Source organism: Opisthorchis viverrini (genome assembly GCF_000715545.1).
Source record: "Opisthorchis viverrini unplaced genomic scaffold opera_v5_92, whole genome shotgun sequence".
Lineage (NCBI taxonomy): Eukaryota > Metazoa > Platyhelminthes > Trematoda > Opisthorchiida > Opisthorchiidae > Opisthorchis > Opisthorchis viverrini.
Genome location: NW_008751748.1, coordinates 1313207 through 1335716, shown reverse-complemented (window position 1 = coordinate 1335716; position 22510 = coordinate 1313207). Strand labels below are relative to the sequence as shown.

Here is a 22510-nt window from a genome sequence, read left to right as displayed (position 1 = left end):
TGTTTCAGCGCATGCTTCTTTTCGTGCTTTTCATTGACCGAGCAATTTATACGAAGCGTAGTCTCGTTGCTTCGTCTCACTGACAACTCACGTCAAACTCTCCTACCACCCTTGAAACCTAATCTCTTTTACGCTATTGCAACCACCATGTTAAACGCACTACAGAACTAGCCTCCTTTCCAGTACCATTCAGCTATTCACCACACCCAGTTTCTCACTTACAGTCATCCATATAAAGTGCCAGTTCGTCGAATCTTGAGGGAATCATTTTTTCAAGAACTATTAAATCGGGAATCTCCTTCCTTTGTCTGTTTCCCAAGTTCCCGTAACGTTCAGGTATTCAAGTCTAGGGTTAACCTTCACGTATCTTAACCACCCTGAGTCTACCTCGTGTGTGTTTACTCATTATTTATAGGTTCCGTTTACTTTGGTTTTTGTTTCATTGTTATCGTCTCTACTGGGACCTCTGATTCTTTCCCCTCCATTTTTCCGTACTCTACCGATATAGCTCATCGCTACAAGTAGTCGTGTTGGTCTCAAAATAGAATTAATATGGATAATAAGGTTTGTGGTCGTATTGTTTGAGGTCCGTTAGGTTGACTTCGTAGACACACTAGCTGCTGTTGTTGATGAAACCGATGTGTTTGAACTAAACCTGTCCCACTGGCATTTTGTATTTTTCGTTTCAGAATTCTTTCTTTTATTTGGAAGAACCAGACTGTTTAGATTTGTAACACAAGTTATCGGTTTCTGTCCGTCTCTTACACTCATTAGGGATTTAGTTAACCTCTTCATTCAAGCTTTTTATAACTGTCTTTTGTTGCCTCTCTGTCAACAGGAAACAGGGACACTGGAAACCGATTGTTTCGTGCGTGTTGATCCGGATGGGTTTTTTATCTACTGGAAAACGGAAAATAGTGTAAGTCGTCCTGACAAATCACTCGCTTCTGATGGCTTCGAATTAATCGTTGCAACTATCGGTTTTTTGTCCCTTTAGCAGTCAACAATCTCTCAATAAAAAATGCTTGTTGCAGCTGATGAACAGGATACCTTCACCATCTGGAACCCTTTGGGTTGCAGAACACGATTAGCACGCGTAGTTTTTCTATGTCACGCGCTCACTTATGTTGCAGTTTTAGGTACTTGCCGTCACATTTTCATAGTGGGTATAGTGTTTTACCTAACGTTTTGGACGTTCACTGGTTTAAAACCATTTCTGTCTGAATAACGAGGCCCCATGTTTGATATTCTTTGTTTTATTTCTATGTTATCCCACACTATTTTTTTCAGGATAGCCAATTGCTAGAGCTTTCCCAAATCAGTGACGTTCGGGCGGGAAGTAAACCTAAAGTAAGTTTTTTGACAATCCTGTTGGACAAAGTAAAGCCATATTTGACTCACATCTGTCAGCTGTACACCTGACTTGTGTTACTTCATTTTGTCGGTAGCATCCTTTTATGCCTCTCAGTCTTCAATCCGTTGCTCGTCCTATTGCAGTTTCCTCTAAATTTAAAATCCTTTTTAACGTTTTGTGGTTTGCTCGTTGGTGTTTGCTCAGTTCTGATGACATGCGGTGATCCCTAATGTTGACTTCGTATTCTACAAGGCTTTCCGGCCCTCATGGGCACTCGACTTAAACCAGTTTCTATAATAAGTTCTCCCGTTACTGGACAGGAGTGGGTATTTTGTGTATTTATCTGACTTGGCCATCTGATAATCGCGAACTGGTTCCAGGACGCCTACTTCTAACTTTAAGTTCAACCTATTGCCTTCTTTTCACTGAAGCGTGTGTCCTTTGTCTCAATTGCTTCGACAGATCATAGGTTTTATTGCAGGGAGTTTGACCAAACCATGATTGAAGCCCCTCGTAGATGACTAATGAAGCATCTAATGAAGTGAAACCAAATGAGTTTCATGCTCGGTAACCTGGCCATTTTTCAAACACATTTAGACTGTTTTGCGGTCGTATGCGAATCCGAAGCACAAGTCGCCGTGTCCTTTGGCGTACATTTCCGCTGAATCATCGGTTGATTGGGGAAAGCCGCTATCAGGTCAGGAAGTGGTATTTCTGAGTCTTAGAGCACTCACCGTCCGATTGGTTTCAATTGGTGCGAATATCCACGTCCGCCTTTACTCTTTTCTTTGCAATAAGGCTTTCAAATAAATCATGGTTGTACGGTGTTGAACACTGATGTCATGCTGTCGATGATGATGATGATGATGATCCAGTATCCCTCCAAGATTTTGTTCCGATCAATGCTTAGGGCATCCCAGTCTCGAGCATGAACACTTCATCTTTTCAGATTTGAGAATTCAGGTGCGTCTAGTTTACGCTGGTGGAGTAATGCTAAGACGCTCACCCCATACGTTAGATGTCAGGGGTTCAACTCCCGTCAAAACACCGCCTGTTAGGTCTAATGAGAACGCACCTCCATTTATTGTCTGGTGTTGATTAGCTGGAATAATCGCTTCGGGACCGAAGTATTGTTCATTTGAGAATGGTTGTTAGAAGGTAGGACTTCAGACTTGTATTGCGCAGTCTTGATAATGAAGTCTTTTCAGCTATTATTAGCAGGTCCTAATTGAATTAGATTTTTTTACGGCGACGGGTCTGAATAGGCTGCTTACTTCGGAAAATCTCATCATATCACATTTAGCTGAATCAACAGACCTTACTGTGTAGTTTAAATCCATCGAAGACGTCCGGGGAACCACATATTTTATATAGTCGAGGCTTTGAAGGCTGCAGTCACGCGAAAATGACTCTCCTGTAAATCCGAAAAAAAATTTGCTGAAGTGACTTATTTTATTATTCAACAATAAAGGCACTTCCTCTCCAACTTAAGTATTCGGTAATGCACTTTACTTGGATGGATGTAAAAACAACCAACAATCTTTCAGCTGTGAAGTCCTTTTGGTGCCCGGCTGACATGTCAGACGAAGGAGATACCAGGGTCTTGATGCCCCCAGGTTGCCCAATCCTAGACTGGGGCAGTCGAGATACTGAAGATGGGCTCGAACTAGGGACCTTCTGGCCAGCCAGTTCGCACCGTACCACTAGTTGCATTTCACACCACCGTGTTGTTGTGTATGATATTGCTGTAGGTTCCTGAATTCAGTCGCTAAGGTTCATATGTGTCCAGTAATTACCTGATCTCTTGTAAATCCATTTCAACTATGAGGTTGCGGAGATGTGTAAGACGAACCGGTTGTTGCAGTAGAGTTGTGCTTACCAAAATACTGGAACACAATCTACCATGGAATTCAAACACTAGTAATCGCATCATTCGCCGGTGAAATTTTTAGTTAGTTTTTCCCCATTGTGACGGTCCTTTTCAGTGCGAGATGAACAAAATATCCGTTCACCAAAACGAGTACACTGTTGGGTCTACAGAACCTAGTCGCCATGCAGAACCCCGTGTTTCAGAGTTTTGTATCGCACCTCCGGAGTTTATCAAATCCCACAGATTACCTCAGATTCAACGATTTTTCTCAGAAGCCCAAGGGGATAGAATGACTCAGACATGTTCTTGCAATATCTGAGATGGATCGGTCTGAAAGAGTAGGGTGCCCATCGGTCACCAAATCATTAATCTATCCCAATACGACTAACAGAACCAATTAGTCCCTGGTGAAATCGCGCGACAAACAGACCACCCACGCCCTACAGAGGCTCACTTTAGTGATGGCTATCTGATGTCCTTTTTTTTACAGCACTACTTGTTCTTAAGTATCGGCATATTAATTACTAAGTTTCCTGGACCTCGTAGGGTTAAGCTTAGGTGCGACCATCTTCGCATCACCTCATACGGACCGAAGTGTGGTTAATGTGCAAACACCAGATTGTACTACATAGTTTGGTTGTTGGTCTGTTCGCCGAGCTTGGCAGAACAGACCAACAACCAAACAGCGCACCCGAGCTACCTACATTCCACAACATTGCTAACTACATAGTTACTAAGTTGATATTTTCCAGAAAAGGTAACGGTGTTCTGCCGTCCACTTTGCGAGCCATTGGAGTGGAAGACAGGCTCTCTAGGGGTTACGGTACGTACAAACTCTCCACGAGCTCCAAGAGTGTCATGGAACTATCGCTTTACGAGCCTGCTAGCCCTATGGACTTGGATGTCCGGTTTCGAGCAGGTTGATCAGACACCGGGAGATAAATTTGTGGGAATCAAATCGGTTTTCCATTCTGAAATAGGTTTATCGAATCGCATTTTTGCATTGGTACAGGTGTTGAACAAGCTTTTTAAGCCACGCACTTGGTATTCTCAATGCATTTGGCCACATTATTATTGGGTCTATTTAGATCGGATTTGTTGCCCAACTTTGATCTGTTATCGGTTCTTTTTCATGCTGGGTTCATGTTCTCAATGTACGTAGTAAGCTCAGTTGGTAACTTGTCATTTTTCTAGATTTTTATCACGCCCTCTATCCGAGATTGCTCGTTTTCTAATCATTACTCGTGAAATATGATAGGTTGTTGCGCGGACTCGCGTTGAAGATTTTTTGTGGCTGCACAATAATCCGTCAGATACGCGTTTGCTGAGCGAAACACGAGCCGATTATCTTCTTTTCGGTTTCCACTTTTGTTCCGAATCTCGTTGATGTTCTTGATTCACACCTATTAATCTTCTCATTTGTATCGTACAAACACTCAATTAATCGTTCACACTCCGACGGATTTCCTCATTCACCGGTGCATCAATCTGACATACCGAATGCATTGTTTCAGGTGGTTTCTTGTTTCCAATCTTCCTCTCTCCATTTCCGTCCCGTGGCACACTGTCAGTATTTAGGGTCCGGTCGACCCAGTTAACGCCGCAGTGTAATGGTCTGGGAAGACTGACGCCACGTGTCCTAGAAACAACCGTGGATTCTCCAAAGTACTTCGGCCTACTGGAATGTTGTCACGATTTGTGTTCGTTCTATTTTGCCTAAAATGCATACAAAAGGAGTAGGACTGACCAGTTCTCATTTTCGCCTGTGAATCGGTTGTTCCATTGTCGGTTGTTTATAGAAACTAGGTTAAAAAACTCTGGGCGCGTTTTGGTATGAAATATGAATGTGCTTCCTGAATGAGACTCCAGTGGATATAGCAGGATTTATTAGCAATCTTCACCGTTTATCGAGGCGCCACACGACCACTAGGCACGTTCGCGAGCGTGGTAGGGGTCGTGAACGAAGTTGACTTGTTGTCTTAGCCTGTCATTTGAGATTAGTCAGAATAATTTAAGCACCCAGGCGAAACCAAGACGTCACTCAAGTTCATATTCGCCGTGCGGTTAGTGACCACGTGATGCTGTGATAAATGGAAAATCTGTTAATGAAAGCTACACGCGAACGACAGGTCTCAAGCAGGAGAAAACACAAGGTAACCGTTATATTAGGATTAACCTTCAGCTTCAAGTTTCACTCCTGCACCAGGATCGTGTTAAATAGTTAAGAATAGCGCCTGACCGCTTTTTCATAGTCCTAGTCCCTGTGAAGTTTCGACCCATGGACTTAACTAAAACTTCACCTTATTTCATTTGTTGGGGTTGGCAAAAGTTCTTTTGATGCGTGCTGCTGAATTTTTGAGTTCAGTCTTATAGCCTCGTGATTGACAGTCGAACATCGTCGCCGCCGGTCACGTGACCATGTACTGTCACCACCAGAGTCGCTTTCAACTCGCGGTAGCCTCGCCCCTTTGTTCGCTTGCTTTTCCAACCATTGAGTTTGGCGAGGGAAATGGGACGACTTAACAATTGAATGAGCAACTATCTGGGTGATTATTTTCTGCTGTTGGGCTTTTCGTAAGACGACTCTGAACGAAACTTTCGTTTTCCGTGCCTGTCGCGAAGTGAGTGATTTTTCCGTGATTTCTGCGTATACTCCCAAATGAGCCTAGTTTGTACCAAATTTCATGAGTACTGATTGGTTGCAGTTCATGTGCGGGGGGGGGGGCACAATAGATAAAAGCTCCTCTACTTTATGGTGAATGTGGTCGCCTGCTGGAACTAAGTGTACTGCTCATCGTTTCCGCTGGACGTATACTAATTATGAGTACTTTGGAACCTACTATTCAGACCAGAGACCGTCATGTGTGAATGAGGCTCATATTCATCAGCACCATGTCCATTAGCCAATGGTTGGTCGGTTCCTCCGTGCACGTTGGCACACGTAGACAGGATCCAGCCAACTTAATTATATGCGCTAACGACGTAAATGGGTGAGGTGACATTTCAGAGTAATCATCCACCGAATTCAGGAGGGCAGACGCGCTGTCACAATATTTATAACTTTTTCAGCTGTAATGCAGCAGTGGTTTTGGTTCGCGACAATATATCGTTAGTTTGGATTGTCTTAAAAAATGAATCAACCATTTTTAAGGGTTCTTGGGCTTGCTTTTATGTACACATTTGTGTGCGACGCAGGATACTGTAGCATCTTCACGTCATCCGTCGGTAACTATTTCATTGTCGTCCACAAAGGGCTTTTCCAAGCGGAGTATAAACACAATATCACGATTACATCACGAGACCAAATTGTTCCACAGAACCATTGTGTGCGACAGGAGAGCGTAATCCAAGTGATTCCGTCGCCTATCATCAAACCGTAGACAATAATCCTTTTGAACTACTGCCAAGAACGCAGCAACCTGCATTGAAAAACGCGGTACGCTACGCTGGACTGCGATAGGTGCGTTATGTGACCCACCCGTCATGCAAGCTACAGTGTTTTCCACTCATCGAACCTAAGCTCTCTCCCAGCCCAGTGGCGGATTGCTTATGTATGACCAAAGATGCTTACGTATATTAATGAGAGCCAGCTGCCTCAGTGCTTACATGGAGTTGTTTTTGTTAGCGAAGTTGTCTTACAATGACCAGTATCGTCTGAGTAGACCAAAGTCCGCTAAATAGACTACAACAAATATTGGGCTTGAGGCAGTTGGAATGGCAGTTGGAACTGAGTCGCGTTGCTTCTAACACCTCTGAATCTGGAAAATAACCGGGTATTGTCATGCTAAAGTTTCTTTTAATTTCACTCGGTTGTCAGCACTGGGTGGACAACCGGGCCCTCAGAATTCTCCGTTTTGGTAAACTTTGTCTACGGTAAAAAGCACTGATCTGGAAAATAAAAGATTCAATCCTTTTGTTTCATGTGTTCAGTATGACAATGTGACAGTAACCACAAGCAACTTAACCTCTTGTGTATAATATTGCTAAATGGAATGTGTGCACGAAGACCGACACTTGATTCAGTTGGTACACTATTTGAGATATCATATATCGTATATCTTGACGGAACATGCTGCTCATACTGCTCGCCTACCTGATGAGTCCTAAGATGTGGGATACCGGTGTGACGGTGATACTACTGATGGGGGAGGCATGCGAGTGGTATGTTTTCTCGTGGATCCGCTTTGCATCGCTTGAAAAGTTATATCTATTACGGAATTTATGGAGTCGCTTTGTAGCATTTACTTGGATTTGAGCAACAGTCAGTTATATTCAGAAAAGTTCAGGAAGACGCGTTCAAGGAGGGGATGGGTATTTAGTTTTTGTAAACAAGATGCATATGAGAGTTTTGCTTCCTTATCCAATAGTCTGTAATTGTTCAGTTGGCGTTTTCTAATAAATAACTCTGCAGCGAAGGTCTTCCTTTCACCGATAGTGGGCTGTCGGGATTTGGCAACCTTGTGAGTAGTGTACTCCTTCAAGAAGGCCAAAATTCATTCGTAATTTCCTGCACAGAAGAGCGATTTTGACCAGTTCCATGGATGTTTTCCCTGAAGAGGGATCCTTTTCTTATGCACTATCATTCTGTCAGCAACGTCCTGTTTTCAAACGGATCCATGTTCGCATTAAAAAATGAACATGTAGCTCTCAGGATATTTATGTGTGGTTTTCGAGGCATTTCGATTCTTAAGGCGAGAGCTTCTGCCTAAAGGTTTTGCGCATCCGATCCACTTGTGTGTAGGCTTGGGCTACCGTAAGTATCTCAGTTTCCTTTGGTTTGTTCTGCATCTATCATCCGTTCCGAGTTGACAGATGTAGTTTGATAACGGGTTTAATGTTAACGAGAACTAGTAGACTTAGTTTGCATATCAAAGATAGCAATTACAGTCAGTCAGCTGATGGAAAATTAACGGCCTTAACTCTCTCTTTGTCGGTCGAGCGATAACTACAATATGTGCTTCTAGTATTCAATCAGTTTTCTATTCCTGAATGACCACTCTATGACTTTTGACAACGTAGTCTCTTTCCGTATGACCAAATAGTTTGCACCAGTCATAGCCGTACATGTGTGCTTAATGGACTCCCAGTAGTGAGTATGAAGGATTACCGAGGAGTTTTCAGGCTGGCTACAACCTGTAGATAAGATCGGTCACATGATCATTTGGCTGGCCAGTATCAGCTGTTGACCTTGAGAACATGCGTCTATGGGTTATGTTGTGCCTGTCGGACTCGTAGCTGTTTATTATGAAACAAAGTGAGCAGGTACAAGAAATGTCACACACAAAAAAGGGTTCATTTGAATCATGCTTCAAAATCTAGGTCTCAGACGTACTTCTGAACTTTCCTGGCCTTTGTCTGAATGTTTGACGCCGGTGAAAGAACGCAGTCGAATAAGCCAGTGATTTTAACCCGTTGGTTGGTTAGTTGAAGGCGGAGCGTTTCGGATGTAACAGATGTAACTCCCAACTCTGATCAGTGATATGCACCGTCACACTGACATACAAATGGTAGCTTATATTGATGAAGTTACGGACTGGAGATCATTTTGGATATGAGGTTGCCTACAGTGCTCGCCTCACATAGCGATGGTCTTGTGCACTGTCCCAGGACCTTGCCTCATTATTGTTTACTATGACGGGGTAACTATTCTCTACCGGAAGCTGGATGCGTCGATTCGTCTGCATAGAAAATAAATTAACGCGAATGGTTGTATTTTTGATTCGGAATCTTGAGACATTAAAAAGGCGCATCGGTGCTTAGCTGCCACGCCGCCCGAAGTATGCATGAGGGCTGAGCTACTGCCTAGGCAGTCGGGATGCAGGGGTCTCGTTCGAACTATGCATTTTTCGGTTAGGAAGCTGGCGCCCTAACAACTGAACTATCTTAAACTTTTGTCACTGTACCATGTATTCAACCAAATAATACGATGTATGCATTCCAGGCAGTCTGTCAAGCAAGCCAGGTCATTCATCAAGAGGCTGTCGGTTTTATGGGATAATTTAGTACAGGTGACCTTGTCACCAACCACTTACGCGACGAGTAACGGTACATCTAATTAAGTCCCAAATAGCGTTAGTGTTCCGCTGTCTTCCAACGTAGCCAGTACGAGACTTAGATTTTTTTTCTAGTTTGGTGACTCGAAGATGTTTTTTCCCCAAGAGCGAGAACACGGTCTACAAAGGTTGTATTCTCGTTCATAGAATGGTGTTTTAGTTGCTTTCTCATCGCAATCTCACATGATTGTCGATTGTCGACCACTATCTTTCGCTTTTTACGATACACACTGACCTCTTGATGGTATCTATCAATTCCCATTTATGTCTGAACCGAAATCGCTGGAAGGCATGTTGTTTTTAATCACACTTTGATCCGCTCACGTCCGTCTATCTGCATCTTTTTATTTGAGCGTTTGCAGTCTGAATCGGTTCGATTAATATTCTCTTGTTCCGACCACCTGTTGTCTTTCGCATACGATGTTTGTGTTCGAACCTTGTAAGTATGTGGCTGGCCATTACATGGAATTTGCTGGCGCACAATCACCTAGAGCGTTCGATGCGTTTCTTCATTTATGAGCTGTCGAATGCTGGCAGAGGGATAGACGTAAATCACCGGTGGTTTATGATTTCCGCCATAGCGGATTGGAGCAAAGAGCTTGAATGGCGTTGACGTCAGCATTCAGGTGTGCGAAAGGAATTGCAGTTTACCTTTGTGGAATTACCCGCCACTTGGTGGTGTTGCACGATTGACCGAAAAATGAACGGCTGTTGATAAGATGCCTTATCAACCTTGGTCAGCGCAACACACTAGTTACGATACGCAGAGCATGCACTTTAAAAATGTGGGACGTTATGATTTTCTCAGTAGCCGCCGGGCACCAAGTGGCTGCTGTTACTCGGTGGTTTCGATTACCGCCAGTGAGCAGCTGATGTGTTGGCAACTAACGCAATGGCCATCGAAATCAGTGCGAGGGCCGATCTACCAATTTTTCACATGCAAAACATTCCTGTAAACCATTCGTACATTCGCAATATTCGTCCATTCATAACCGATTGGATGACATGTAGCCGGCCGGTTAACTTTTGTTAACACTACCTGGTTCCCGTAATGGATAACCAAGGCTCTTCTGGAATGCCTATTGCGTATGAAGACCAGGTACCTATCCACCTTCCTTTCACCGATAGTGGGCTGTCGGGATTTGGCAACCTTGTGAGTAGTGTACTCCTTCAAGAAGGCCAAAATTCATTCGTAATTTCCTGCACAGAAGAGCGATTTTGACCAGTTCCATGGATGTTTTCCCTGAAGAGGGATCCTTTCTTATGCACTTATCATTCTGTCAGCAACGTCCTGTTTTCAAACGGATCCATGTTCGCATTAAAAAATGAACATGTAGCTCTCAGGATATTATCGTGTGGTTTTCGAGGCATTTCGATTCTTAAGGCGAGAGCTTCTGCCTAAAGGTTTTGCGCATCCGATCCACTTGTGTGTAGGCTTGGGCTACCGTAAGTATCTCAGTTTCCTTTGGTTTGTTCTGCATCTATCATCCGTTCCGAGTTGACAGATGTAGTTTGATAACGGGTTTAATGTTAACGAGAACTAGTAGACTTAGTTTGCATATCAAAGATAGCAATTACAGTCAGTCAGCTGATGGAAAATTAACGGCCTTAACTCTCTCTTTGTCGGTCGAGCGATAACTACAATATGTGCTTCTAGTATTCAATCAGTTTTCTATTCCTGAATGACCACTCTATGACTTTTGACAACGTAGTCTCTTTCCGTATGACCAAATAGTTTGCACCAGTCATAGCCGTACATGTGTGCTTAATGGACTCCCAGTAGTGAGTATGAAGGATTACCGAGGAGTTTTCAGGCTGGCTACAACCTGTAGATAAGATCGGTCACATGATCATTTGGCTGGCCAGTATCAGCTGTTGACCTTGAGAACATGCGTCTATGGGTTATGTTGTGCCTGTCGGACTCGTAGCTGTTTATTATGAAACAAAGTGAGCAGGTACAAGAAATGTCACACAAAAAAGGGTTCATTTGAATCATGCTTCAAAATCTAGGTCTCAGACGTACTTCTGAACTTTCCTGGCCTTTGTCTGAATGTTTGACGCCGGTGAAAGAACGCAGTCGAATAAGCCAGTGATTTTAACCCGTTGGTTGGTTAGTTGAAGGCGGAGCGTTTCGGATGTAACAGATGTAACTCCCAACTCTGATCAGTGATATGCACCGTCACACTGACATACAAATGGTAGCTTATATTGATGAAGTTACGGACTGGAGATCATTTTGGATATGAGGTTGCCTACAGTGCTCGCCTCACATAGCGATGGTCTTGTGCACTGTCCCAGGACCTTGCCTCATTATTGTTTACTATGACGGGGTAACTATTCTCTACCGGAAGCTGGATGCGTCGATTCGTCTGCATAGAAAATAAATTAACGCGAATGGTTGTATTTTTGATTCGGAATCTTGAGACATTAAAAAGGCGCATCGGTGCTTAGCTGCCACGCCGCCCGAAGTATGCATGAGGGCTGAGCTACTGCCTAGGCAGTCGGGATGCAGGGGTCTCGTTCGAACTATGCATTTTTCGGTTAGGAAGCTGGCGCCCTAACAACTGAACTATCTTAAACTTTTGTCACTGTACCATGTATTCAACCAAATAATACGATGTATGCATTCCAGGCAGTCTGTCAAGCAAGCCAGGTCATTCATCAAGAGGCTGTCGGTTTTATGGGATAATTTAGTACAGGTGACCTTGTCACCAACCACTTACGCGACGAGTAACGGTACATCTAATTAAGTCCCAAATAGCGTTAGTGTTCCGCTGTCTTCCAACGTAGCCAGTACGAGACTTAGATTTTTTTTCCAGTTTGGTGACTCGAAGATGTTTTTTCCCCAAGAGCGAGAACACGGTCTACAAAGGTTGTATTCTCGTTCATAGAATGGTGTTTTAGTTGCTTTCTCATCGCAATCTCACATGATTGTCGATTGTCGACCACTATCTTTCGCTTTTTACGATACACACTGACCTCTTGATGGTATCTATCAATTCCCATTTATGTCTGAACCGAAATCGCTGGAAGGCATGTTGTTTTTAATCACACTTTGATCCGCTCACGTCCGTCTATCTGCATCTTTTTATTTGAGCGTTTGCAGTCTGAATCGGTTCGATTAATATTCTCTTGTTCCGACCACCTGTTGTCTTTCGCATACGATGTTTGTGTTCGAACCTTGTAAGTATGTGGCTGGCCATTACATGGAATGTGCTGGCGCACAATCACCTAGAGCGTTCGATGCGTTTCTTCATTTATGAGCTGTCGAATGCTGGCAGAGGGATAGACGTAAATCACCGGTGGTTTATGATTTCCGCCATAGCGGATTGGAGCAAAGAGCTTGAATGGCGTTGACGTCAGCATTCAGGTGTGCGAAAGGAATTGCAGTTTACCTTTGTGGAATTACCCGCCACTTGGTGGTGTTGCACGATTGACCGAAAAATGAACGGCTGTTGATAAGATGCCTTATCAACCTTGGTCAGCGCAACACACTAGTTACGATACGCAGAGCATGCACTTTAAAAATGTGGGACGTTATGATTTTCTCAGTAGCCGCCGGGCACCAAGTGGCTGCTGTTACTCGGTGGTTTCGATTACCGCCAGTGAGCAGCTGATGTGTTGGCAACTAACGCAATGGCCATCGAAATCAGTGCGAGGGCCGATCTACCAATTTTTCACATGCAAAACATTCCTGTAAACCATTCGTACATTCGCAATATTCGTCCATTCATAACCGATTGGATGACATGTAGCCGGCCGGTTAACTTTTGTTAACACTACCTGGTTCCCGTAATGGATAACCAAGGCTCTTCTGGAATGCCTATTGCGTATGAAGACCAGGTACCTATCCACTGCATTTGCTTGAGGATCAGATATCAACTGAAATCTATCATTATCGTCAGCTGCTTTGTACTTTAAAAACTGGCCCAGGTTACTATTTTTTACCGTCTGCGGCTAATGTGGTGCGCATTGAAATTATGGACACTCGGACCTCCACAGTTACTCACTGGTCACATGATCGCAGCACGAAACGTAACCTTCATTTCCGACGAAAACCGTCGGACACCCAAAAGAGATTGTTAAATAATGGTTGTGAGCTTCCTAAATCACGCAAGCTCCGACACTGTTCCGTACTGTCTGATAATAGATGGTTAAGTTGATTTTTGATGCGTTTCAGTTCATATATCTTTAATTCGACGAATCATCATTTTATCCGTCATCAGTTAATCGAGATGTGAGCTCACTCAACACTAGGTTCATCGGAACCTATACTACCCCTTTATATTTGAAGCGAGACAGGACTTGACCAACAGTTGATGCAGCTTGAGAAAATTTGTTTAACGACTTGCTCCTCAACAAACGGAGTATACAGTTTCACAGTTTAAGGGGCATTTAACGGGTGCTCGAAAGATGTTTACAATGAGTTAGAGCCCTTGGGATAAATTGGTACTTTGACCTAGCTTGCAGAGTTGCTAAAAAGCTGTTCTGCGCGGAATCACGGGTGGTTAATTCGAAATGGTCCATAGGGAAGTCTCCCTTTTTACTGGCCACAAGTCTGTGCGTGTGGTCGAATCGTTGAATATAAAGGGTATGGCTACTGTTCTTGTGGCTTGTTCCCATTGAAGCTAGGGCCAAATCCATGGAATGGAACAGCAGATAGTTCTACTGGAATAACCTCGCCAACCAGTTGGTTGCCAGAAAATATGACCACAAGTCCCACCACTACCCACCATTCAAAGGAATGTTCCATTTGTTGACCGATAGTATTCGAAATTATGACGGGCTAAATGTAACGCATCTTTTCCCCCGCTCCAAATTAGGCTGACTCGTCGACGTTGCTATTGTTTTGTTAATTTCGGAAGTAAAGTGCCGTTTGCTATTTCCCCACGCTGAAGTGAATTGAAGTTGCCACGTTTTATGACATTCCACATATAAACTCGCTTTATTTGGTGAATCTAAAGCAATTAAGCCATTTATGATGAATCTCATTGAAGATGTACGGTAGAGAACATTCTTTATTCGTTCAGCTGTAGCGCCCTTTCTGTGTCTAACTGCCATGCCGCCCAAAGGTTGCACGAGGGCTGGGATACTGCCAGGCCGCCCAAGCCTAGACAAGGGAAGTCGAGAGGAAGAGGCCGGGTTCAAACCACGGACCGTTTGGTCAGTAAATTCGCGCTCTAACCACTTGGGCCATCTCGCCCCTTATTGGTGGTACCTGTATAAGATTTGTAACTCACAAATGGACCCTCACAAAGGTTAGCTGGAATGGTGAGCGCGGAACATTATTCAGGTATTTTTAGGCCGGTGTTTTGGACCACATATGAAATTCTATTTTTGGCTAACAGGTTTTTTTAACCGTCACTGGGGAATCCATGTATATCGTTGTGGTTGGGTATTGGGAAATCCAAAAAATATTCGGGTCATTAATCAGAGTTGGAAACGTAGCACTTCGTTTAATCTCATCTGCCACGCTACCGAAGTTACATGTTCATCCCCTACAAATTTTAACGAGTGCAATGAATGTGTCAATCTATCATGTACTTCGGTTCCACTGTAATAAATTTGTTTTGTTACGATGCATAACTCCAGAGGGTTGCTCACAAAACTATAAATGTCGCATACAGTCAAGTTCAATAGCTTCAAAGATGATTTACTTGAATTTGAGCTGATAGAGTCTGCAGACGTTTAACGTCAGCATTGCGCTTCCTTTGGAATTGACCTCAAGTTTCATTCAGTAGTAGCCGAAATTGGGCAAGCAGTTTTTCGAAGCACTTACTGTGTGAGTTTTAAAGGTAGTTGAGTCCTCCCACTTTTCTCATACCGGTTGCTTTGTGCATTTTTATCTTTCTGTCTCTATATTTCTCGGTTGTTTCTAGGAAGAAAAGTTGATCGCACAAATCCAAGAGCGTGGCCCTGGCAAATCTTGGGATCGAATAGTTACCATATGCAGTGGACTGGATCTAGTCAACATTATCTACACACACATGATCGCACCAGAACCAGAAACTGCTGCGGTATGTGCGCGTGATGAAGTTTGCCCGCATCGGTTGCTTCGTTTTATGTTTATCTTTTTCCACCAACGCTTCTCTATCCTAACCAAAATGGTTAGCGACCGATTGGTATGTTGAAAACAATGAAGCTGGTCATGAATGTAGTGATCGGGCAACTCTACTAAATCTCAACTAAGACCCCACTTACTCGAATACACTAAGAAAGACTGTTCAAGACGAGTTTTTGGTACACTCCGTTCTTCATTCAGTATTACTGAATGCCATATCGTCTACGACGTTCAAGACGTTTTTGTCCCAAACACGATTGGTAGTCTTGGTCCTCGGTACGTGTGGTGTAGCCCCAGCCACGGCATGGTGGGCAGTTGATTAACCTGTTCCCCACTCAAAAGAAAACTAACCTGTTCTTTGCGGATATGTTGTTCAAGAGTTTGGTTTGGCCGGTGAAACGGTAAAGTTATCGAGATCTGAGATGCAACTTCAAGTGGTCAATATCTTGACAGCGGACAAATTTGTTACGAATCTCTTCCTTTTTTTCAAAAATGGGGCAGGTATATATTGCGGGACTCGAACATTTAGGCACTATTCATTGGCCGTATACAATTTAACAGATCAAAACGATTGACCTGTGTTAACACGTGACGCGTGTAAATCTCGGTAACTGGAATACAGGATCCAAGCGCGGTTGCCAAATTTGTGGCAAACTGTGGACTTCGAACGGTCTTGCAGCTGCGGTTTGGGGCGGTGTTAGTGTAGTCCTGTGTTCGTGATCTGATGTTTCATCGCCAGACTGCATGCCCTCAAACAACTGACTATGCTGTTCGGCTTTGTACTGCGGTGAAAACTCTCACTGATCGAAATCCTATGCCGTCTTTGTTCATCGTGTCTCATCGAGGTACAATGCGCTGTGTCTGATTTATTGATAATCAAGCGTCAGGAACTGACAACCTCGTGGTCCACCACAAAGAGCTCGGATGTAGTCATCGTTCGTCGTTAACACCCTTTCGGTGAGTAGGTGCGACGCTACTCTGAGGAAGCTGAGGTACTTTCAGGTTGCCCGTGCGTAAAGAGAAGCCGTCGAGATGGCGGGGTTGGGTTTGAACCACGAACCTTCCGTTTAGTAAGTTCGCACTTTAACCACTGAGCTGTCTCAAGCTCGTATATGGTTATAATAGCAGGGAATTTTAACGCTCGGATTGGGCGTCTCGGTCCATCAGAAGCAAGCCTTAGTTTAGTCTGAACGCAAAACACAATGATAATGTTGTGGAATGTAGGTAGCTCGGGTGCGCTGTTTGGTTGTTGGTCTGTTCGCCGAGCTTGGCAGTTGGATTGCAAACGTTTCATCACCAATCGAGGTGACATCGTCAGTGCAGGGTTGAGTGGGGTCACTCATTCAACCACACCACTCAACCCTGCACTGACGATGCCACCTCGATTGTTGATGAAACGTTTGCAATCCAACTGCCAAGCTCGGCGAACAGACCAACAACCACACAATGATAATGTTGAGCGTCTTTCCCACTTTTGTAGTGACCACCGGTTTTTTCTCAGCATTTCCGGGTTTAGACGCCGTGGGCACCGTTGTGCTACCTGTCCTAACATTGAACCGCGTTTTGTTTTAACTGATCACATCGAAATCAGCTACCGATGGCCTGGTTCAGTCCTTGATTGTTGATCCCGTTGGAACATACTGGGTGGTCCAGATCATGCCCTTGTTCGGCGTAGACTTTCATTAAACTCTTCCGGTATGTCAGTGAAAAAATCTTGTGAGCCACAAGCCAGGGAAACACCAAATTCCACTGTTACAAGTGGCCTCCTCGGAGGACATTGACCGTAACTGAGATGAGATAACCACCGCTATATGTGACGCCGGGAACTCTGTGGTATTTCCGAGCGCATACACGGTCGCCAATAGATCTCAGGTCGGTTACTTTCCTTTCGTGTTGTGAGACGCTCTATGTCTTATGGCGCGGTGTAAAATTCATCCAGACGATTGCTTAAATTACAGCTCAATCGTAGCCTGTGTGTGGACTGAAAGGCGTGATGGAGCCAGAAAATTTGAGAAATGGAATATCCCAATACGCGTGGGGGTGGTGCGTTTCACCCAATAAACCGTGAAATAAGTATACACTTTTGGTGGATACACGTACGTCCTGGCTTCTTGTGAACTGACGATACAGAAGACGACGTGTTGATTACTGCTTGAATTGCGCCTCGGAATCTGTCACTTTTTTAGACTTTAGACTAGATCACCGAACTTCTACTAGGCCAATGTCAAGGCTTTGGTTCTCATTTTCATTAAGGACATGGTTTTTCTTTTTATATGTCCTGCTTGGTTTGTTTCTTGGGAAAATCGCCGTTTATGCCCTGGTCCATTCTCATTTAAGCAAGTGACGCGACTGATGAGATTTTTCTCTTGGGCTATGGATCAGGCTGTTGTGCGTCACATTTCTCCCAATTTTTAGGCCTTTACTACAGACCGTTTATTCATTCTATCCATTCAGTTGATGTCGGTATCGCAGGTGAAGTATCAAGAAGCAGAGTCCAAAATGTCCGTGAATACCAAACTCGAACTTATCGGTGACCTTAGGCAGTCCCTTGCGCCGTTACATACACGGTTGCCCGCTCATAGTATAATATTGAGTCTTGCTCTTGTGTAGACGTAATACGCTACTTATAAGATCGCTGAAACCTCCGACAGACCACGGCCGATTTCGCCCTTCTTCCTGTTCATCAGGTAGGCACGGTCCGTTTCCGTCAAACTTGTGTTCTACTGAAAGCGGAATGGCACGAAATTCAAATTAGGCACACGTCTGAAGACCAATGTGGTTTGGACGGGTTGACTCACCTAGAACCCAGTTTAATCTCTAGTCTAAGATCTTTACGGTTTCTCGAAGAGTTTTTGGCAACATTATGAATAGTGTATTACGTCAATACAATGTGTTGTGATATATCGAATGCCATATGAGATGGTCTGGTGTAGCACATTTGGTTTCTCAAGAACATCACAAGCGAGAGATTCATCTGTGTTCCAGGTCGGCCTTCTGTCCAAACTAAATTGTTATGCTGATGAGTGTATAAGTCAAATCTTTTTCTCTTTCAGCTCTCATTTACTCAATTTTTGCAAATATTCCTACCTGTTTCGCCTTCCTCTTGTTAATTATTATCTCATTGCCCCGATCTTTCAAGTCTCCAGTTCCATCACTCTTTAATAGTGTAAGAACCACACAACAACCTTTTGTTTCCATTCGCCCGAAGCTTGTATTGCAGCCCAATTACCGGAAGTAGTTGGTGTTTAACGTGGGTCTTAGGCCCATACATCCTCTCCTGGGATATTTATTCGTTCCACCACACGATCATATGACCCGCTCGAATAATTCCTCCGGGTATGAACATTAGAACCCATTTCCGGAACATCTAGCGAGTAATATAATCTAATAGTTTCCCGAAAGTTGTCTGTTGAACAAATATCCAGTGTAGCCAAATTCGAGGTGGCAACTGGAGGCGACATTTACGAATCCGGAAGAGAATTGGTGGCACTCGGCTGTCAGTCGTTCGCAGCGAATATTAGCTTGGCCATTGCAACAAACACGAAAGGCACATGATGTGTTGATTTCCAGTCGGCTTAGAATTCAGCTTCTCTATTGCGATAGACGTTTCTTGGCAACCTCATATAATATAACAGCACCTCATAATTTGTTAATATCGATTTTCTTCTTCAAAATCTCTTCGTTTTTTTTTCACTTGCTTAACTTGAGCACGTACCCACGTATTCATCTCACCGTGTGTCACAAAATCATCGTAGGATCAAATTTTATTCCCAATCTTGTGGCGTGTATTTCTCTGAAACTTCTTACAGGTGATCGTGAATTGACTGGCTGTCTCGGCTTTTGCGCCACACTGCTACTTGCTTCCGGATCGGTTCGATGCCACGTTTCACTTCTTTACATAATAAGATCCCTGAAGATATTTGTAGTTCCATGTCAAGGAAATATACTTCAATACCTATAATATCGTGCTAACTGAACCACGAGACGGCTTGTGTACACGCCCAGTTAAAGAATATCACGAATGAGGGATTCACTTGAGTCAGCACCCGTCAACTCCCCAGAAGATGCTTTACTCTGTGATTTTTGCTTTCTCTTATGTTTATCTACGCTGCGCTAGCGATTTCACCTGGATCGGTGATGAAATGTTTGCAATCCAACTACCAAGATTGGCCAACAGACGAACACCGAAGCAGCGCACCCATATTCCGTAACTTCCCCAAGTTGTTTATATTTTACTTTGGCGTCCTTCAGTTAAGCAGGCTGTTTTTCTCCTGTCCGAACTATGTATTACATCAAAGGGCGTATGTTGGCGTTTGTTTTTTTCTCTATACTTTTCTACGCTATTTCTCCTCTCTTTTTGCTCCACTGGTTATGAACCTTCACTTAAGCTTGTATGTTGGCTTTGTTTTTTTCTCTATACTTTTCTACGCTATTTCTCCTCTCTTTTTGCTCCACTGGTTATGAACCTTCACTTAAGCTTCACCGACTTCTGCTTTCTCCATCAGTACTGGATTCAGCAGTTGCGGAGCCTGACTCATAACACCAAGGCAGTCAACGTGTGTCCCATGACACAGTTGCGCAAGCAGTAAGTTTGCCCATTTCTTCCACTGCTATAACCTTGAATAGCTAGATTTTATAGGACTGAGGGAGAGTCCCGCTGTGTTCACTATAATCATTTTTATTCTGGCTTGTGGCTATGAATGACTCAAGTTCGATTATTAGCGCTTTTCGGGTAGTATAGCTGAAAGACAGTAATACGCGCTCGCTTGACATTCGATTCTATTTGTTTTCTGCTTGCTCTGGCTAATTATGCAATCGATTAAGCTGGTAGGCCTTGGGCTATAAAATATCGACAATTTTACTGAACTGGTTCTTTGACCAGGTGTGCGTCTGACGACGCGTCTTACCAAAATGTGGTTGGACTTGCTGCTTGCTTTGCTCACCTAACAAACTTTCCAGAGCTAGGAATAACTCTTTTCAAGCGTTGCTTTCTCACTGTATCTCAGTTGTTTCTGTGCCGTAGTTGAGCTCACACGTGAATCGGATAAAAAACATCACTTTACGGAAGACTTAAAGCGCGCCACGGGAGAGCTATGACCTGCCCATCGATTTCACTTCCATTTTCGGTCTGTTTTGTAAAATTTACCGTATTTAACTTAATCGCTGCACACTATCTCACTCACACTAGTTAGATCTGGATGCCCCATGCTGAGTATTGTATCCGTCTCATTATCTTGTATGTGAGTGATTCGAATTTAGTTTTGATGAGGGACTCAGTTATATTTGTCGTTTGTGATGGTCCAAGAGTTTCCAGCAACCGTGTGAGTAGTGTGTCACGTCTAAATAATGTTCTTCATGCTTTTCGGAGACTCGCAGCGTGAATCGGCCCTAAAACACCACGCTGCGGTTGTGCTGCACTACCACCAGCAAGCCTGAACACAACCTAATCTAGTTCCTGACCCAGTGGTTGACACCCTAAATGATATGGAGATCCGGCTCTAATTATTTGGAACCAGTATTCCAACTGTGTTACACACCAACGCCATTATGTGTTAAGCAGAGGTGATGGTGATTGCGTGGGTGTCCCAGACATCGCCATTGGCACAGCTCGATCAATTTCGAATCAGACGTTTCAGATACCTTGGAAAATGCTTGATTTCCCCGATAAACTCTTCGTCGCGTCATTTGATTGCATTTTGCGAACAAGTGAGTAACCCTGAAATGTCTAATTATGAAAATGCTGACGATTCTGCCATCTAGTTGGGTGAAACTGCTTTGGTGCCTTGAGGCACTTCCGATACCACCAGAATTACAAAAGACATGTTTTAGTAGGTACTGGTAAACACCCACCTCCAATACACTGGCGATATCACGAGACTGACGATAAAACGTTCGCCCTCAAATTACTCAGCCAAGTGGACGAGCCAGCGACCACTAGATGCTTGAGGTTCATTAACACGAATGGTAAAGTTTCTGCCTTGTAAATTTGGGACTTGATAAGCACCTCAGTGCATCTTTTTGTTTTCATGTGAACCGGACTTTAGATGAATGCAATGAATAGTCTTGGTCACCCTCCAGTAAATCCACAAAGAGCCGGTAGATATGACACCCCTTAGTTACGAAGGTACTACCACCTTTTTCCATGTGAGGTTCACCCTGCTTTGCTACTCATCCGTAACCAACGTTTAATATCTGCACTTACTGCATCTTGTCAGAATGTATTAAGTCTTTCACATAACAACTGTTTCAACCACGTCTAGCTGGATCCGTCTCACTTTGAGTGTCAACCCGAAGAACAAGATACCCGTCCGTGTGATTATGAAAACATTCGCATCGGGGCGCAACGAACGTGTTGTGTTCCAGAGTTTGAAAGAGTTAGGTCTACCGCATGGCAAAGTGAGTTGGCGTGGATCTACATTGTTGTGTGTTTTCCTTTGCCACGCTTTGATCGGCTGCCTAATCGCTGTCCCGCTTATTCTTTTTCTGCCTCTTCTTTTTTTCATTCCAAGAATGATGTCATCGAACCCGCAGCTTTCCCGTTTGAGAAATTCTATGAACTCTACCATAAAATCTGTCCACGAACAGACATAGAAGATTTGTTTAAATCTTTGTAAGTTATTCGTTGAAATTTAGCTTGTAACTGGTTGGCTTTACGCTATTTATTGATTTTTAATTCCGCATGTTCGGTTGTCCACACAATTGCGTCCTTCGTTGTAGCAGCCTACTTGGGTGTGAAAAGCGAACAAACAATCCACTCTATTTGGGCTTGCCCGATAAGGAACACATTACCATACTCTTCAAAAAACAAGCACCATGCAGAAGAACCGGTCCAATTAGTTGGGCCATTGTCATTTTTTGAGATGAAAGATTGGATTGGCCTTAACGGGATCAAGCTTTAAAACCGTCTTAGGATGTCTAACCACGAAGTACGCCGTTGTTTTTATGAAGAGTGAAACAAAGAGTTTGACTTCTGCGTGAATTGAATTTGAGAATATGAGCTTGGTTGTTTTGGTTTGTTTACCTCATAGAATCCGGTTGTAGCAGTATGTGGGTTCTGGGACCACCTAATGAGACCGAACAAGAGTAATTGGTCGCTTCTTGGGGGTATTCTCTTCCAATAAAAGTTTTCTCAGAGTGGGATATCTCTGAAATGCAGGAATGCACTCAAGATC

General features: G+C 43.6%; 2 protein-coding genes across 2 annotated transcripts in view; one reads left to right on the top strand and one right to left on the bottom strand.

Moving 5' to 3' along the window:
- T265_05106 (hypothetical protein) overlaps window positions 1–22510 on the top strand; it is a gene marked incomplete at both ends in the record, with an annotated part of 104489 nt that overhangs the window by 26383 nt on the left and 55596 nt on the right. Inside the window, 6 exons of the mRNA XM_009170023.1 lie at window positions 839–919; window positions 1291–1350; window positions 15157–15294; window positions 19844–19923; window positions 21599–21734; window positions 21848–21948. Of these exons, the coding sequence (XP_009168287.1) occupies window positions 839–919; window positions 1291–1350; window positions 15157–15294; window positions 19844–19923; window positions 21599–21734; window positions 21848–21948 (596 nt within the window). The remainder of the gene's footprint in view (window positions 1–838; window positions 920–1290; window positions 1351–15156; window positions 15295–19843; window positions 19924–21598; window positions 21735–21847; window positions 21949–22510) is intronic.
- Window positions 4799–7465, bottom strand: T265_05105 (hypothetical protein; the record flags this gene model as incomplete). The annotated part of the gene is made up of 2 exons (XM_009170022.1): window positions 4799–4940; window positions 7344–7465. 2 exons carry the CDS (start codon window positions 7463–7465, stop codon window positions 4799–4801), a joined length of 264 nt encoding a protein of 87 aa, XP_009168286.1.